The sequence below is a fragment of the Tupaia chinensis genome, unplaced genomic scaffold, assembly GCF_000334495.1.
Source record: "Tupaia chinensis unplaced genomic scaffold, TupChi_1.0 Scaffold000360_1, whole genome shotgun sequence".
Lineage (NCBI taxonomy): Eukaryota > Metazoa > Chordata > Mammalia > Scandentia > Tupaiidae > Tupaia > Tupaia belangeri.
This window is the reverse complement of record NW_006159856.1, coordinates 2662019-2682363: the sequence shown is the minus strand read 5'-3', so window position 1 is coordinate 2682363 and position 20345 is coordinate 2662019. Positions and strand designations below refer to the sequence as shown.

General features: G+C 40.4%; 1 protein-coding gene and 1 pseudogene across 1 annotated transcript in view; one reads left to right on the top strand and one right to left on the bottom strand.

Moving 5' to 3' along the window:
* HTT (huntingtin) overlaps positions 1-20345 on the bottom strand; it is a gene marked incomplete at its 5' end in the record, with an annotated part of 208048 nt that overhangs the window by 163793 nt on the left and 23910 nt on the right. The window contains 4 exon segments of the mRNA XM_027773593.1: positions 7872-8010; positions 10840-10919; positions 11298-11357; positions 18034-18154. Of these exon segments, the coding sequence (XP_027629394.1) occupies positions 7872-8010; positions 10840-10919; positions 11298-11357; positions 18034-18154 (400 nt within the window).
* Positions 6535-6836, top strand: LOC102482828 (non-histone chromosomal protein HMG-14 pseudogene; annotated as a pseudogene).

Below are 20345 nucleotides of genomic sequence, written 5' to 3'. Positions count from 1 at the left end.
GTTGTAATGGAAAAAAATATATGATGTAATCAATATTTGGTATATATGTAGAAAATAAAATAAAATAAAATAAAATAAAAAATAAACAACAAAAAAAAATTAGAGAATAAGACTTTCTTGCTGTGCCCACCAGGATAATCCCAAAGAGAAGATGTTATAATTCTTTTTCTTTTTAAGAATTATTTAATTTTATTTATTCATTTATTTTAATTTGACCAGCATGAGAGAGAAAGTGGGAAAGCAAGCCACCAGGTCTGGGACTCAAACCGTGGTCAGTCACATCCAGCACCTTAACCACCACCCCACCTGCTGGCACTGAAAATGTTATAATTCTAACAATGGCCATTTAATTGTTAACAAAAATATTCAAAGAATAAGAAGGGGTCACTAACTAGCTGTATTAACTTGGTACATATTTTACTTAAGAACATCCTTTTTCTATTATTCTCAACTGTACTGAGCTCTGATCTGATCCCAATCATTGCTCAACTTGGTTCAATGTATACAGAATTTAATATAATAACAGGCTTTCTGTGGCATTAGAATGATAGTAAGACCTCGGGGTAAGGCAGTAATCTTTACTATGTGGTAGACAATACCTTGGCAAACCAGCAGTAAGTTTATTGGCAATTGATTTATAAATGGATTCCTCCTTAACAGTGTGATTATCATAAACTGGTTCTCAGATGCTTATCTAGTCTCTGAATTTACAGATTAGACCTCTGGTCCGAGTGAGTCAGAGGACTAGACACTGGCCCTAGGACTCCGTGAGTGGTGTGAGGCACCCAATTCCTCACTGAGACACAACCTATAGAATTCAGTCCACTTTTTTATTTTGGTTTTTTTGGGGGGTTTTTTTGGAGAGGTTTTTTTTCACTATAGGGCGCGTGCGCTCGCCAGACAGATAGAGAGAGACATAGAGACAGAAAACGAGAAATCACCCCCCAGAGGGGATGGTCACGCCGCAATCCCTTCTCCTCCATTCTCCTCTCGGGATCTTGGGCACACACGCACACGCGCACGGCGTGAGTTTAAGCCACCGGGTCCGGGACTCAAACCACAGTCGACTACGTGGGAGTCCAGCGACATAGCCATTACGCTAACTGCTGGTACCCTACAAACTTGTTTAGCTGTAAGAAGAGATACAAGCATCTTAAAGAATTTCTGTTATTGAAAATACAAATACACATCACTTAAAAAGTAAATCTTTCTTGTACCAGCCCTGTGGTTAAGGGAATGGAATACACATAGTTGACCACGCAGTTTGAATCCTGGCCCCAAAGGCTTGAAAACATGTTAACTGCATGTGCATGAGGTCCAAAACCTCAATGGGATGGAGAAATGGTAGAGAAAGAATTATAGCATGACCACATCTCATGGGAGGGGTGCTTTTTCTCTGTCTCTCTCTGACAAGTACACAACCAACTATTCTTTATAAGTCCAAACATACCAAAGAATTTCTGAAAGTTTTTGGAATATGTTTTATATTATATTATATTAATTTTAAAAACTATGCACAGAGGGACCAGGAGTTGGCGTAATGACTATGTCGCTGGACTCCCATGTAGTCAACCGCCGTTTGAGTCCCAGACGCGGTGGCTTAAACTCACACCAGTGTGTGTGCCTGTATGCCCAAGATCTCAAGAGGAGAATAGAGAAGAAGGGATTGCAGCATGGCCATCTCCCCTGGGGGGGGGGTGATTTCTCACTTTCTGTCTCTCTATTTAGTGAGCACATGCACCCTATAGTGACACTGTCATTCCCCTTCCATTCCACGGTTTCAGGACAAACACAGACAAGTTTACACCTCCAAGCAGGAAAATCGGGAATTTTTTTCTAGGGACACTAATTACTGGGTCTTCAGAAAAGTCATGTTTTTTTTTTGTTGTTGTTGTTTTGGAGAGGTTTTTGCTATAGGGCGCGTGCACTCGCCAGAAAGACAGAGAGAAATAGAGAGACAGAAAGCAAGAGATCACCCCTTAGGGGGGATGGCCATGCCGCAATCCCTTTTCCTCTACTCTCCTCTCGGGATCTTGGGCACGCACAAACAGGCACCTGGCATGAGTTTAAGCCACTGGGTCCGGGACTCGAACCACAGTTGGCTACATGGGAGTCCAGCGACATAGCCATTACGCTAACTGCTGGTCCCAGAAAAGTCATGTTTTTCTATGTAAAAATGTATCGTGACTTTTCCAACAACCCAAAAGCTAAAGAGGAAAAAACTTATAGATAACTAATACCAAACAATTTAGCAATACAAAGTAAGCTCACCATCCATCACCTTAGGAAGCATCTAGAGAACGAGTCCTGCCTGCCACATGATTGCTTTCAATAATCTTCTTAGGGACTCGCTCAAATCTACATGGCCAGCCCCCAATAAATGAGAAAGATCAAAATAAATGAATAGAGGAAGTCAGAAGAGACAATGTAGAGGTAAAAAATGTCAGGAAAATTATAATCAATAGCTTCAGAAAAAAAAGACACTACAGTCATGAAACTAGAAGAAAATGTCATACAACATAAACATTCTGATTATAAGAGTTCTTAGAATTAAAAACATAACGGTGGGAACAAACATTAAATAGGAGGAGAGTTTAAGATGGACATAAAGAACAGAAAAAAGAAAAGAAAAAGATCAATGTGAATCAGTCAAGAAGGACCAAGATCTACCAAATTTCAGAGAGAACAGAGAAAACAAAGAGAAAGAACTTGTCGAGAAAATGTAAAAAATCTTCCCTGGGGCCAGCAGATGGCGTAGTGGCTAAGGTGCTAGACTCCCAGATGGTTGACCACTGTTGGAGTACCTGACCCAGCGGCCTGAAACTCACAGTGGGGCTGTGTGTGTATGTGTGTTTGTGTGTGTCCAAAATCCAGAGAGAAGAATGGAGAAGGGACTGTGGTATGGCCATCCTCTCCCCTGGGAGAAGATTTCACACATTCTGTCTCACTGTCCCTCTCTGTGTCTCCAGCAAGCACACATACCCCATAACAAAAATCTCTCTCAAAAAAAAAAAAAAAATAGAAAGATATAAGCTACCGTATGAAAAGGTCTACCAAGTACTCAACACTCTACTTCCCCCAAAACAAAATGCTTCTAGAGAGAAATATATTCAAAGATTAATAAATCAGGTCATTTGACTTCTCTATAACCATACAAGTGACAATACAGTGGAGGAACACCTTTACATTCCTGAGGAAATTGATTTCCATTCCAGAACTCTATACTCAGCCAAGTATAAGGAAGAAATAAAGGCATTTTTAGGAATGTAAAAACTCTCAGACAACTTACTTCTCATTCATCGTTTCTCAGAAAGCTACTAGAGCATGTATTCCATCAAAACAATGGCCTAAACTTAGACAGATAAAGACATGGAATCCAGGAACTGGCCTTCCAACGAGAGAGTAGCAAAGAGGATTCCCAGTATAAGAGCAAAGTTCGTGGATATGACTGTGCAATAGACCTAAAGAACAACCTGATCAGGTTAGAGCAGAGAGCTGGAGAATTCTAAGACAATAACTCTACTTGGGGGAAACAGATACAATAAATGTTTTATCATGCACAAAATTGTATTGAAATATATTTTACAAAGCTGTTGCATGGTGTGAGAAAACCTAAGTGGCCAAAGAATAATAAGCAAGCAAAAAGAATAATAAAAGCATCTATTAACTCTGGGAAACAAAAAGTTATACAAAGGAATATATAGAACCAGCTGTGGGGACCAGCAGGTGGCGTGGTGGTTAAGGCGCTGGACACTCCCACATGGCCAACCATGGTTCAAGTCCTGGACCTGGTGGCTTGCTTTCTCCCTTCCTCCCTCCCTCTCTCTCTCTCTCTCTCTCTCTCTCTCTGTCTCTCTAGTCAAATTAAAATAAATGGATGGGGAGCAGCAGTTAGCGTAATGGCTATGTCGCTGAACTCCCATGTAGTCAACCGCGGTTTGTGTCCCGGACCCGGTGGCTTAAAACTCATGCCGGGCGCGTGTGCGTGCGTGCCCAAGATCCCAAGAGGAGAATGAAGGAGAAGGGATTGCAGTGTGGCCATCCCCCTGGGGGGTGATTTCTCGCTTTCTGTCTCTCTGTCTCTGTCTGTCTGGAGAGCGCACGCACCCTATAGCAAAAACCTCTTCAAAAAAATAATAAATAAATAAATAAAATGGATGAATAAATAAAATTAAATAATTATTTTTTAAAGAAAAAGAACCAGCTGTGACTATTTACTTATGTGTACTTTGAATACAAACATAACTATGGTGGAAATATGGAAGAAGGGTTAGGGCTAAAATCATCTCTCATATAATAAAAAATGTCAAAAAAATTTAAAGGAAATCTAATAATTAGCAATATAATCATGTTATTTAGAAATACAAAGGTAGGCATTCAAGCAGATGGTGTGGCGTTAAGGCGCTGGATTCCCATGTGGTCGAACATGAGTGCCGGACCTGGTGGCTTGCTTTCTCACTTTCCTTCTCTCACTCTGTCTCTGGTCGAATTCAAAAATAATAATAATAATAATGATAAATAAAGTTAAATAAAGAAAGAAATCCAAAGGTAGGGCCTGTAGCACAGCAGCTAAATCCTATATACAGAAAGCCAAATCCTGGGGCAAGCAGGAGTATACTGGTTAAGGCACTGGGACTCCCATGTGGTCGACCACAGTTCAAGTCCTAGACCCAGTGGCTTGAAACTCACTCCAGGCATGTGCGTGCCCAGAATCTGGAAGGAGAGCAGGGAAGAGACTGCAGTGTGGCCATTCCTCCACCCCCCATGCGTTGATTTCTCACTTTCTGTCTCAACCGTTTCTGTCTCTTCGGCAAGCACCCACATCCTACAGAAAAAATCTCTTACCACTAAAAAAAAAAAAAAATCCAAATCTCACATGGGCTACCACAGTCTAAATTCTGGCCTGGTCATTTGAAAAACATGCTGGGTGGGTGTGCATATGTGTCCAAGATCCTGATGAGAGGGAGAAATGGAGGAAAAAGGATTGTAGCATGACCATGACCATGCCCCATTAGGGATGTGCTTCTCTCTCTCTCTCTCTCTCTCTCTCTGTCAGGTACATGCAGTCTCTGGCAATAAGAAAAAAATAAAATGAAAATGTGAAAGTAAATATCAGAACACTAAGAGTTATATTTGCCTCTGAGACAGAAGAATTAGTAAGAGGAGTAGAAAGGAGACAACAACCTTTGTTTATAACGCTTACTGGTACTAATGAATTTCAGTGATAAAAATTTAATAAACATACATAGAGCAATAGTGGAATAGATTTTCTTTAAATGGCAAAGGTTTAGGAAGTAATTAGTGGTCACTACATATCAAAAAAAGAGTCTGCATCATCACAGTCCAATGAACATCTTAATCGTGGAGATCTATCACCTGCCTGGCCTATAGAACCTCAGCCAGAAGTAACCCGGAAACTGCTTTCAACAGTCCCCATTGAACAGGCAGGCAAACTAGGCCTGTGGAACTCCCATGTCCTCTGACCGCCAATACCTACCCTCATTCCAAAGAGGTGGAAACAAATGACAGCAGCACAAACAACTGCTGCTACCACTTACTGAACACAGGAATCAGTCATGACACTAAATTTCTCACAGTCATGATTCTTCCTTCATCATTTCAAAGCCCTATGAAATTGGTTTTAATGTCTTCTCAATATTAATAACAAGAAAACTTGAAAGCTCAAAGAAAAAGACATGAAGCTAACAGCAACAGTATTAGTTAATATCTGAGCACTTCCTGAGGGCTAGATACTATGCTACACTTTTTAAAATTTATTTCTCATTATTCAATTTGACCAGAGAGAGAGAGAGCGAGAGAGAATGTAAGAAAGTAAGGTCCGGGACTCAAACTATGGTTTGCCATGTGGGAGTCCAGCACCTTAACCACTATGCCACCTGCCGGCCCTGCTATACTACACTCTTAACATGTATTAATTCATTTCACTCTCAGAGTAGCCCTACATGGGTATCATTCACATAACCATTTTTTCAGAGCAAGAAGGAAGTAAACTTAGAATCTCTGGGTAATATGCCTAAAGGCAAAGAGCTAGTAAAAAAGACAGAATTCTAGACCAAGTCCACTCTGATTCCAGAGTGCTCTAATTCCTGCCTCCCAGGAGGGCTACAAAGGATCAAAGCCAGGACTCACACACAGAAAAAGAGGAAGCCAAGAATCCTGTAATCTGCAGACAGTTACCATTTCTGGACATTATAAACAAAGCATAAAGGTAGGTTTGAAGGTGATTTATTGGGATGCAAAGGAAAAAAACAGAAACCAAGTGAACATTCACACCCATAGGATCATCAGAAAGCATTCCCTTATCTCCAGTCCTAATACCTTTTATCAGCTAGATTAAGGGGTCAAACCAGTACATCAAAAACCAATCTGCTATGGAAAAATGACTTTCAAAATTACATCTATACACCAGCAGCTTGGACGGCGGGAAGAGTAGTAGGGTTTATCCGCTAAACTCCTCAAAGGCTCTAGGCGCGCCTCATCAGGCACCTAACATGCACCCTGTCTGCAGCCAAGATGCCCAAGAAGAAGGTCAGCTCAGCCGAGGGGATGGCCAAGGAAGAGCTCAAGAGAAGATCAGCGAGACTGTCAGCTAAACCTGCTCCTGCAAAAGTGGAGACGAAGCCAAAAAAAAGCAGCAGGGAAGGATAAATCTTCAGACAAGAGTGCAAACAAAACGGAAAAGGGTAGCAAAGGAGAAACAGCCTGAAGTGGCCAACCAACACACTAAAGATTTACCTACAGAAAATGGAGAAACTGAAAATAAGGAGAGTCCACTCTCTGATGAAGCAGGCGAGAAAGAAGTCAAGTCTGAGTAGTATCATATACCATGTCTTATCAATGGTCCCTGTCTCCGTTCTTGTACAATCCAGAGGAATATTTTTATCAACTATTTTGTAAATGCAAGTTTTTTAGTAGTGCTAGAAACATTTTTAAGGAGAGAATTCCACCTCATGCCATTTTTTCAGTGTAAATGCTTTTTTAAAGAGGTAAAATCATTTACCAGTTGTTTATTTTTTGGTACAATCAGAAAATAGTGGGATATTGACATACAGTAGGCTTTGACTCTCTTACATGTCAGCTTAACATTCCATAGGTGGGGACGGCTGGGTGGTTTTTATATCCTAAATGCAAAGCATACTAAATGGCAGTTTGGAGTCACAGTCATGCATTTAATGTGTCTTGAATATTTTAAATTACTTCTATTATGTTTTTTAGTAGTATTGTTTCCTAAAGAAAAGCACTCTTTGACTGTTGCTCTGTCAGAATTGTGTGCACTCTGTAATGTCTTTGGTCGTGGTAGTCCAGTTTTCCTAATCATTTTGTTAATGTGCTCTGAAAGATTGGAAATTTGAAGTATGTAGTGTGTATGATACTAAATTGTGATTTTGTGGGACTTACATATCACCTTTCAACATCTGAAGACAGTGGTTCTTGATATTCTCTTAAGGAAAATTTGCCTACACATTTGAAGCTGGAATGTCATGGAATAACTTACAAAGAATCACTATACTTAGCTTTTAAATTTTTGGTACATATGTTAAGAACTGGGTACAAATTGAAATGTCTGTACTGATCCTTGACACAACTAGCAAATCTCAATTACAAAAGAAAAAAAATTACATCTATATATCCTCTTTCTATTCAACTCTTTACACCATGATAAGAAAACAGAAGTGTAAAGAAGTTTTTAAGGTCCCTCTAAATAACACAAATGAGGATATTCTACATTATGAAACTCAATATAACACAGGAAGCACTCTTGAACGAGTGCCTGTGCAAAAGTCCTAACTCCCCTCCAAGATTCATTTCGGCATCATTTGCCTATTTGTGACTTGAAGCAACAATCATACCTTAATTTCATTGTCATTTGCAAAATTGCCAAAAGAAGCCATAATTTTGGGAACTGCAGCAGCCAAGGTTTCTTGGACTGATTCCTCAGGTCTCTTGCTGGTCCGGGTTAGGCATGGCAGAAGATTTACCAGGTAAGGCCTGCACATGTGAAAGGAATATTAGTTATTCTTCCAGGCAACCTTCAAGGAGAAATATAAGTAATTAATTCCCTGTTGAGGAAAATCAAGTTTTATTTGCAAAAAAAAAAAGTCCTTAATAGAGACTGGACAAAGCTCAGCTAAAAGAATATGAGGACTAAATAGAGATGAAGTTCAAATGTTGAAAGACATGTCCTTCCTTTCTCCTATGATCATAGAGAAATCTATAAAGATAGGTTTAAAAATGATTTACAGTAAGCCATACAGTTACCAAAATATCCAATATTTAACTGGAAAATAATAGATAATATAAGAAAATATCACTTTAAAATCAAGAGTTTAAAAAATGAAAATGAAGCTTTCTTGAAAAAGGAGCATTACAGGGAACCAGCAGTTAGCGTAATGGCTATGTCGCTGAACTCCCACGTAGTCGACCGCGGTTCGTATCCTGGACCCGGTGGCTTAGAACTCACGCCGGGCGCGTGTGCGTGCGTGCCCAAGATCCCGAGAGGAGAGTGGAGGAGAAGGTATTGTGGCGTGACCATCCCCCTGGGGGGTGATTTCTCGCTTTCTGTCTCTATGTCTCTCTCTGTCTGTCTGGCGAGCGCACGTGCCCTATAGCAAAAACCTCTCCAAAAAAAAAAAAAGGAGCATTACAGAATAGATTTTTTTTTAAAGTGTACAAACCAAATAAGGTCTTAGAGATAAGACTTAGCCCTATAGAGAGTAAAAGCAAAATGTTTAGCAAACCAGAGAAGTGAGTCACAGGATAGACAAGCCCAAGACACATGAATTCAATGAACGAATACTTCCTACGGAACAGCCTTGTGGGGAGGAAGGAGAAGGCCTGGATGGCATGGCCTCAGTTCTCTAGTGGCTGGACAGTCAAAAGCAAACCCACGACTTTTATGACGCAAATACCACAAAATACCTAGGAAGGCTGGGTTGGCCTTTAAAGAGGTGACATTTTTGCTGAGACCTGAGGGATTTAAAAAAAAGTGTCAGGAGAAAAGAAACCCGACTTGTATAAAGAACTAAAATGAGGCTAGTGAGTCAACAGAGTGTATGAAGTGATGAGCCTGCGTGAACATATTACTCCGGGATTCAGTGAGGAATATGAATTTTATCTGAACAATACTAGGGAATGATTTAGAATTTAAGGAAGGGAATGATACAATCTAATTTTATTTTTAAGGTCAGTTTAGCTGTTATGTGGAGAATTTGGAGTATATATTGCTCCAGAAATATAACAAATCTTTCTAAGGGTAGTAAAAGAAAAAAGGTCATATGAAAGAAATTTCCTTGGTCATTGTGTCTCTACTGTCATATTAAGAGCCTTTGTTGTTGTTAGAAGACTCGTGTGCCCACCAAAGAAAGACAAAGAGACAGAGAAAGAGGGAGAGGAGAAAGCACACAGCATCACCCTCCTCCCATGGGGAATGGTCACATGGTAATCCCTTCTCCTCCATCTCTCCCTTCCTATGAGATTTTGGGCACACATGAACATACACCCAGCATGTTTCTCAAGCCACCAGGTCTGGAACTCAAACTGCACAGTCACTTATGTGTGATCCAGCCACCTTAACCACCAGGCCATAGAGCCCCATAGAAAACTCTTACTGAAACTCAACTTCAATAGAATAAATCATTGTTTCACACTAATTGTGAGACTTTAGCCCATTCTAGCAGTTACTCAGAGGTGGAGCCGACAGTGTATCACACATCAGCATGTTTTGCTGGTCAGAAAGAGAAGGAAGGAGCTGATAAAAACAGTAGTCGTGGGGACCAGAAGATAATGTAATGGTTATGGCACAGAACTCCCACATAATTGACCATGGTTCAAGCCTCACACCCAGCGGCTTAAGGTCACGCCAGGTACACATGCATGTGTGCCAAAAATTTCAAGAGAAGAATGTAGGAAAAGGGATTGTGTCATGGCCATGCCCCCCTCCCCCCCAGGGGTGATTTCTCACTTTCTTTCTCTCTGTCTCTTTGGCAAGTGCACGTACCCTATAGCAAAAATCTAAAAAAAAAAAAAAAGTCCTGCTAGATATTAAGAAAGAACTGTTTCAGGCTGTCTCTGTGGCCTAGTGGTTAAGGGAACCAGATCCCACATGGCCAATCACAGTTCAAATAACGGCCCCAGAAACTTGAAAAATACACCAGGTACATGTGCATGCATGCCTAAAATCCTGACAAGATGGAGAAAGAGAAGTGACTTCTCCCATGCCCCACTAGGGGGAGTTCTCTCCATCTCCTTCTCCCTCTGTCTGTCTGTCTGTCTCTCTCTCTCTCTTTGGCCATGTGTGCCCTCTGGCAAATTTTTTAAAAAGCCTCTTACTCCAGTTGAAACTATCAAGACTGATTCCAATAATCAAAACTTTATTCTCAGTTTAGTTTTCATATTTCTTAACTCATGTAATAGACAAATGCACCCTTTTCTATAACTCCTATAGTTGATGATAATGAAGTTACTAGTACCTCAACCTTTGACTATTTGTCAAGTATCTTTCAAGCAAATATTATGTGCAAACACTGTTATCAGTGTTGGCATACAGCACAGAACAAGACAGTAAGACCCTACAGTCCTGGGGCACATATCTCATAAGCCTTTAGAGGACGCACAATAAAGTATACAAGAATATTTCTGATAGGGATTAGTGCTATGAAGGAACATCAACAGGACAATGTTGACTGCAATTTGGAGGGGCAGAGTTGACAGAGAAGACCAATGAAGAACTGATGTTTGGGCTGAGAGGTAAAGGAGCAGTAGGAGTTATCTCCCTCACCCCCCACCAAAAATAGTAACAATCCAGGGTATTCAATTTACCTGCATTTCTGGGGCCGAACCAAGTGAGCCAACTCAGCAAACCTCCACAGGGCTGCACGCAAACTTCGAGGGGCACCATTCTGAGCAGGATTATGAATGACGAGTTATGTCATCAAGTAGTTGTCATATAAGCAAAAACATTTCTTTCACTGTTAATTCCAGGTTTATATAAAAGGCCATTTAAATCTATAAAACATCTAGTATTTAACTTTAGAAATCTTAAAATCTAATGGGATTTGATTATAAAGACAAAATTACCATTTGTAATTCCGATCTCATCTAATAAATACAAACAGCCACTCTTTGAAGAAAAATAAAACAATAAAGGTCTATTTTACCAAGTAGCAGTTCATTCTAACATTTTTACTTATTAAATAAAACATAAAATTTCACACACACTATTCAATATAATGAAATGGTGTAATTTTTTCAGTCAGTAATGGAAAATAAAAGCCTACCTTTTTAATTTCCTTATAGAGTTCTAACTGCAACCTCGGGAGATTAGAATCCATCAAAGCCTACACAAAATGCAAGAAATTTATTTACAAAAGATTCATTCCATTAGTAGTACTAAAGAAAACCAAAAGGCAACTAAGATTTCAATTTTGAAGCAAAGTTAAATAGCAACTAAATTAAGAACATATTCATTAAGAAAGAAAGGCGCAAATATATACAGAAAGTCACTGAATAAGCTAGATCTATATAGGTCATTCACTTAATTTTAATGGAAGGAAAAATAATTTAACTTATGCTCATTGTAATAAAATACTACATAATATCAAAATTGAAATGGTGATTTAAATTAATTCTAAAACTCTTAAAGTAACTTAGTGTTTATTAGCAGTACATTCTGCTGAAAGCCACAAGCTCAGGTGATGCCCTGGAATGTTTACAGGGCCTAGAGGGCTGTGCTTCTAAGATCAGAATCCCCTCACTCTGGCCAATAACACTTCTTGGGGCAGAATCCAACTTTCATTCTGAAGGTCTGATCCCTCTTCACTGGCAAGGATGCTCACAATCCCACAGCCCCCAGCAACTCAGAGCCCAAAGCCAGTTGGGAGCCTCACATTCCTCACAGCATATTTCTGGCCCCTCCTTGCTTACCTGCAGAGCTAAGCCAAAAATAACATCCATGTAAGCCAACTTCAACCTGGTAACAACAGCTAATGACATCAAGTCTACATTAGAGAAGAGTTTCTTTAGGAACAGGGAAAACTGCAGCATCCACCTGCAGCACCCACACATGTGAACCTTCCCTCTTATAAAATAGTACTGCCATCGCCTGCCTACCAAGAAGAGTAGAAACTGTAGCTAAGTCTCACTCAAAAAGCTCTCTTCCCTTCAATGTGATGTATATCTTCTAATGTCTACAAACTGAGATGGTTTTAGTGGAACTCATGTGGGTTTACCTACTAGTTCAGCAAACGTGTAAATCAAAACCTGAGTCACATTTTAGGAGATTCTGAAGTACAAAGTCTCACAAGTGTTCAAATTCGCATTCTGCTATTGGAATGTCTACTAAAAGCCCTTAAGGGGGCAAACCAAATGGACAAACATATATTAAAATACTAATTTTCAAATAAAACCAGATGACATGTCAAAGTTTCATTCAGCTTTATACATGTATTATCGTCTAATAGCAAAGTTATTTTATAACAAGAGAAAATAAAAACTCAGCCCTTCAACAGAACGTGAATGGTCTCTCACAGTGGGCAGTTCCAGGGTAGCAGGGATACACCATCTGCTTCCTCCTCCCCTTGCACCTGCTTCCATACAACATGCACTCGGCTGCCAAATCCAGCCCTTTAGAGCCCACTGCCGCCTCCTCAATCACCATCCCAGTGCCACCATGCGAGTGCAGGATGCCACTCTCTCTGATCTGGATCACTCAGGTTCCCACCTAGATTCTCTCTCAATAGGCCCTTCTCTACTCCATACCATCTGCAAGTCCTCACAGGGTAATTCCTGCCAAAGTAATGCATTTCTCTGAGCAGGGCAAAAGTCTTCAAGAACACCTTATCTGCTACCGAATGAAGTACAAAGCCTCTGACCTGACCCTCAAGGTGCCCCGCCCTCCACTTTGAGCCTCATGAGCTTCCCAGTACCCCCTCAAGGCTAGAGGCCACAGCAATCAAGGACTCCAAAATATTCTTTCACCTACTGGTACTATTTTCAGGAAGTCTTCTGTGGCTCCCTAGACAGAAATCGCCTCAGCCTCCAGACTGCCATAATGATTTCCCACAACCATGCAGAACCTGAGGATGACAGCATGAGAGGAAGCAGAAATCTGAGAGTAGCCAACCTCACCATGCTGAACTTGAAGTGAAGAAAAAGACTGTGAGACTCACTCTATCTCATGTTCAGGAGTATAACATAAGAAATTGGAATCCCTGCATGTAGAAAATAAAAACAAATAAGATAGAAAAAGTATGGAGGCAGAAAGAGAACTTAGGACCTAACGCTACAACCTAGGGCTGTGTCCTAACAGTCACCAACAGACTGTAAGGCACTATGTCCAATAATTCTTGGAAAATAGGTCTCTGATGAAGACAGGCTTAAAAACAGAACATCTCCTTATACTATCAGAGCAGTTTTTGGTCATATTGTACTCTTTGCCATGAATGAAAGCAACCTGCAGTAGCCCTCCTCTTACATGTTCTGACTTTGAGGATTAAAGATCAAGAATTGAAACATCAGCCAGCCACAGTGTCACAGCAGTAACACAACGCTCCACAATGCTGAAGGCACACAGGGAGGTCCCAGGTAAACATTCCAGTATCTCCTCACACATGCCTGGCACATATGTAGCTATGACCCTGTCCAGGTGAGGATAAGGGTGGATTGCAGTATGAAGACCCTGGTGGGGATGCTTCTTCCTCTCCCCCTCTCCCTGTCTCTCACAAAAGAAAGAAATTTAAAAAATAAAACAAAACAAAACAGCCTGGTTCTACCAGTGGAAAGAGTAAAAGTAAGCAAAGATACCTAGACCTGGAGAGAAGCAAGCAGGTCATTAGCAAATATGTTGTAGGATGTCACCCACATTTGAGGGTCACCAGTGAACCACCAGGCCCAGAAAACAAGGTGAAACTAACTCTGGCTAATATATCATTGCATCATTACATGATACAAGCACAAGCATGGAGTACAGATAGATGGAGAAGACAAGGTGGACTATTCTAGAGATGAAAGAGGGACCTCCTGGGACTAGCAAATGGCATAATGGTTTCATCACCGCACTCCCACATACTCGACCGCGGTCTGAACCCCAGACCCAATAGCTTGAAACTCATACTAGGTAAATGTGCATGCATGCCCAAAATCCCAAGAGGATAATGGAGAAGGGACTATGGCATGGCCATCCCACCCCCATCCCCTGTGGGTCATTTCTCACTTTCTGTCTCTGTCTCTCTGGCAAGTGTACGTGCCCTATACCAAAAATCTCTCTCTAAAACAAACACAAAAACAAAAATTCACACTGGGCACATGTGTATGCATGCCCAAGATCCCGAGAGGAAAACGGAAAAGGGATTGTGGCATGGCCATCCCCCCAGGGGATGATTTCTTGTTTTCTGTCTATCTAGCAAGTACATGCACCCTATAGCAAAAATCTCTTTAAAAAAAGAAAATAAAAAAGAAAAGAAAAAGGAAAGAGGGACCTTCCCAAAGGCTGCTTTGAGAAAGCTGGATCCATGAAAGCATAATTTCTTGACTCCTGTAAAATCTGACCACTCTGGGGGCCAGACAGCAGCATGGTTGGGTGGTTAGGGTGACTAGATCCCAAAGAATTAAGTGTGCAGTTTGAATCTCAGACCCAGCAGCTAAGGAACGTGCAAGGCACGTGTGCATGTGTGCCTGAAAGTCCTAAAAGAAGAGTAAAGGAGAAGGGATTGCAGAGTGGCTATCTGCCATAGGGGATCTGTCTGTTTCTGGAGAGTATACATGCCCTATAGCAAAAAAAAATAAAAATAAAAATAAAATAACCACTCTGCAAAGTAAGACCTTAGGAAGAGACTAAAAAACTGTTTTGTTTTTCAAGATACTAACAATGAAGGGAAATAATCAACCTTACCTATACTAGGTAAGAGCTCTTTGTTCATCTGGCCAAGTAAGTATTACTAGGACAAGTGCCTTCAAAGAAAATGAACAGACTTTTCTCAAAGTCATATCCAAATGACATGGTTGAAACTCAAAGCAATATGGGGGAAGAGAGAAAAAAAAAAAAACTAGAAATATCCAATAAACAAGGATCCCTACAGAAAGGGGAACAAGACACATGCTCTCTCTAACCATCATCAAAAGAGTTTTTCACCCTGGAGTGGATTCTGTCCTGCATGGCTGTTTTTGGAAGCCATAGTCATTTATCTCCACCCACTTTCTCACTCATCTAAGTGCATGCCATCACCCCATGAAAGAGTCGATAGACATGAGTGCCCGAGGCCCCAGAACTATCTTTTCGGTTATGAACTAAAGGCTGACAAAGATTATCACTTTAAAGTGGATAATGATGAAATGAACACCAGTTATCTTTAGGAACAGTCAGTTTAGAGGCTAGTACAAAGCATGAATTGCATTGTTGAAGCAGAGGCAATGAACTATGAAGGCGGTCCAATTAAAGTAACACTGGCAACACTGAAAATGTCTGTACAGCCAATGGTTTTACTTGGGGGCTTTGAAATATCACCACCTGTGGTCTTAAGGTTTAAGTGTGGTTCAGGGCATGTGCATAGTAGTGGACAGCACTTAGTAGCTGTGGAGGAAGATGCAGAGTCAGAAGAGGAAGAGGACATGAAACTCTTAAGTATATCTGGAAAGCAATCTGCCCCTTGAGGCGGTAGCAAGGTTCCACAGAAAAAAGTTAAACTTGCTGCTGATGAAGATGATGACGATGCAGATGATGATGATGATGATGATGATGATGATTTTAAGATGAGGAAACAGAAGAAAACACCCCAGTGAATAAATCTATACAAGATACTCCTGGCAAAAATGCTCAAAAATCAAAACAGAATGGAAAAGACTCAAAATCATCAACACCAAGATCAAAAGGTCAAGAACCATTCAAAAAACAGGAAAAAAACTCCTAAAACACCAAAAGGACCTAGTTCCGTAGAAGACATTAAAGTAAAAATGCAAGTAAGTATAAAATAAGCACACTGAACGGTCCTGGGCACTACTGGTAAACTAAGCCCAAAGATGGGGAGAGAAGAAAAGGAGAGAAAAGTCAGTCCATTCTGAGTATCATCAACAATCCAGATTGAAGACTTCTATTTTAATCTCAATCCCTTTTCCTGATTTGCCACCCACACCACCTTTAGGATGGAAGCAATCCCTTTCCTAAAGTACTTTCTTTTGACTAGTGTGATTCAGTGAACCTTACGCTGCTTTCTATCACTTGTACATCTGCCTCACCTTTTGACCATATTTCAATCACCTTTGTATTGCCATAGCTGCTCAATATTTGAATCAAAAAAAAAAAAGTTTTTCTAAAGTATAAAGAATCGTGTCAAAAATCTCCCTCAGCACTGGTCAGTCTATGATGGATATCTCTTCAATTTTAGAAACCAAATTAAAAAGGCCTATACACAACTCAAAAGTGCTAGAGAAAGATAACCACACTAAGGGAAGGAGACAACACTGAGTTGGGGATTCATAACAGGAGAGAGGCAGAACGATAAAAATAAGGGTAGTTTGCTTCTCCATTGACATGCATTAAGAATCGGAACATGGGGGAACCAGCAGTTAGCGTAATGGCTATGTCGCTGGACTCCCACGTATTCGACCACGGTTCACGTCCCGGACCCGGTGGCTTAGAACCCACGCCGGGCGCATGTGCGTGCGTGCCCAAGATCCCGAGAGGAGAATGGAGGAGAAGGGATTGCAGCGTGACCATCCCCCCTGGGGGGTGATTTCTCGCTCTCTGTCTCTATGTCTCTCTCTGTCTGGTGAGTGCATGCGCCCTATAGCGAAAAACCTCTCCAAAAAAAAAAAAAAAAAGAATCAGAACATGGAAGAAGGACTTTACCTGTCCATGGGCAGCAGAAAACAGAAATAAGCAAACAGTAGATTAAAATTACAGTGATCTTGAGTACTCATGTGTTTATCAGATTTTGCCCCCAAAATATCAGAAAAATACATGGCACCAGTCGTTTTCACATCTTCAGACAATATACATCCAAAAACAACTGGCTTTACATTTCATTTCCTCTTCTTCCACTTTCTGCCCTTTAAAAAAATAAACCTCAGGTGGTATTATCTGTTGAAGATAATTTTATAGTTTTATCAACTGAACTAGGGAGAAATGTTCACATGTTGAAATATTCACTTTGTAAGCTAAATAACATGGTTGAATGTGTAAAAGAAAATGAAATAAAAAAATATTTTAAAAATAAATAAATAAAAATAAACCTCAGGCTGGTTTGAGGTTACAGCTTTCTCCATCAGAGAAGTTGGGCCCATCCAATCCTCACTTTCTTATATTTGTGTGTCTTTGTGTGTTTGTTGTTACATTTATTTCTAATCCACAGCCTCCCCACTCAGAACCTGTGTTCTGCTGAGCGAGTCTCGGCAGGTACACTCGGCACAGAGAAGAATTACAGAATAGGACACACGTCCCTGTCTCTCTCACTCTCTCACCTCATCTATACTGCTACCCAATAACCATGGCTTTCTAGTTTCATTAACTTTTTTAGGATTTCCTTTCTCTCCATTCATGTCACACTAAGTCTACCTAACCTACTGATTCTGTAAGTCACATCTCTACCCACAGGGACTGCTACTTACCCAGGTCTTAGGAGGGACAAGGAAAGGCACCAAAGAAAGGAAATCTAAAGACATTAAGCCAGACTTCATTCACCCAGTCCCTGCTTCCCCTAGGAATCAAGGGATCGCTGGGCTATGCCTAAACAAAAGTCATTATCTGTGGCAACATTTTTCCCAAGAGTACTTAGTGGCTCCATCAGTGCACTTCACTGACCTATGGCACTGTGCAGGTACAAGGGCAAACACAGCCCCGTGACTCAGCAAGCATGGCAAACATGTAAGCAGGTATTGGAGCAACTCCAATTCATTCAACAGAAATGAAAAGTGAGCAGACAATCTAAGAGACTCTGTTACTCAACAGAAAAATGCTAAACAGTGCCTTCTTTAGCCTACAAAGGAGAACAGCTCCGAGAACACTGTCCACATGAATCTTACTTTTATAACTTTGTTGAGGCATTCATCAGCCACCATCCTGACATCTGACTCTGCATCATCACTGCACAGCAGAAAAAGTTCCATAGCGATGCCGAGAAGTTTCTGAAATTCTGGAGAATTTCTAAGAAGAGAAAGAAGAGAAACTGTCACATCCAAGATAGCCTAAGGAGACAAAATGAAGTATTTGGTATTCTGGATAGAATTTTTAAAAATAAAAAGGACATTACATAAGAATTAAGGTCATCCAGGAGCCAGCAAATAGCATAGTGCTTAAGGTGCTGGATTCCCACATGGCTGACAGAGGTTCAAATCCCTGATCTAGTGGCTTGAAAATCACATTCGGGTGTGTATGAAAGTGTGCACAAAACCCCAAGAAACTAGAGGAGAAGAAATTGTGCCATGGTCATCCTCTCTCTTCCCTGGGTGGGGGAGAGGGGGTAATATTTCACTTTCCTTCCCTCTGTCTCTCCAGAGAGCATACACATCCTATGGCAAAAACCTTAAAAAAATAAAATCGGGACCAGCAGTTAGCATAATGGCTATGTCACTGGACTCCCACGTAGTCAACCGTGGTTTGCGTCCCAGACCCGGTGGCTTAACACTCACACCAGGCACGTGTGCGTGCATGCCCAAGATCCCAAGAGGAGAATGAAGAAGGGATTATGGTGTGGCCATCCCCTCTGGGGGGTGATTTCTCACTTTCTATCTCTCTGTCTGGCGAGTGCATGCACCCTATAGCAAAAACGTCTTAAAAAAAAAAATTTAAAGACATCTGAATGAAGCACAGATTTTAGTTAATTCTATACTAATACTGATGCGCTAACTGTGAAAAATGTACCAAACTAACGAAAGAGGCTAACAACTAGAGTAACTGGATATTTGGTATATGAGAACTCTATACTACCTTGATAATTTTTCTACAAATCTAAAACTATTCTAAAATAAAGTTTATTAGCAAAAAATTTGCCTTATATTTGCAAGACAAACTTCATTTTTTCTCTTCATTTAAGTTTAATTTAAAAGCTTTAGGTGAAAAAGTCTTCATTTTAATCTTTGAATTTGAGAGACACTTTTACTGGAAATAGAATCTGAGGGTTCTTACTCTCAGTACTTAAAGATGAAGTTCTGCAGTTATTCTTTTTTTTTTCTAAGAGAGAAATTTTTGCTATAGGGCGTGTAGGCTCACCAGAGAGACAGAAAGCGAGAAATCATGCCCCAGGGGATGGCCATGCTGCAATCCCTTTCCTTCCATTCCCCTCTCGGATCTTGGGCACATACCCACACACACACACACACAAGCCCACCATGAGTTTCAAGCCACCAAGCCTGGGACTTGATCCAGAGTCAATTATGTGGAAGACTGGCGATGTAACCATTACACCATCTGCCGGTCCCCTGCAGTTATGCTTATATTAGTTCAATTTGGGTCTTTTTTTAATGTCTTGTCTCTACTTAACATACTCAGTCTTTGTGCTAGCTTCTTGAATATATGAAATGCAATTACAATAACTTTTTAATATTTAGGGTACTACTTTCTGGGTCAATTTCAGGGCCAATTTCAGCTGACTAATTTTTCTCATAATGAATCATATTTTCCTGAATCTTTGCTTTCCCAGTCATTTTTGATTGGATGTCAAAAATCAAGACTTTCATTTTGTTGGATACTACGTACTTTTGCATTCCTATAAATATTCTTGAGGACTGGCTCCATGGCCTGGTCGTTAAGCTAGCCAGATCTCACAAGGTCAAGCCCGCAGTTCAAGCTCCAGACCAGGTGGTTTAAGAAACACACTGTATGTGCATGTCTAAAATCCCAACATGATGGAAAAGATGGAGAACAAATTGTGGCATGACCATTCTCCATGGAGGGTGCTTTCTCCTCTCCATTATCTCTCTCTGGCAAAACCTTAAAAAAATAAAACAAAACAAAACAAACTAGCTATAGATATACACGTATGTATGCATGTGTGTGTGTGTATTATATATATTTTTGAACTTTGCTCTGGAATATTATTAAATTACTTTGAAAGAGTTCGACCATACTTTCTAAGTTTTGCTTTTAAGCTATAATTAGATTGGCTCAGAGTAACATTTTAAGACTAGCATTAATAGAAAAACCCTTCTGAGGACTCTACCCAATGCCCGATGAGAGACATATTCTTCCACTCTGGCCAGTGTGGTTAGAAATTTGACCCTGTATGAATTTCAGTGATTATTCCTTTGTTTGATGCCCAATGCCTTTAAACAACTGTCAGACATAACAATTATTACACATTTTTCATCTATTTTCAATTGTTTCAAAGCAAAAAGAT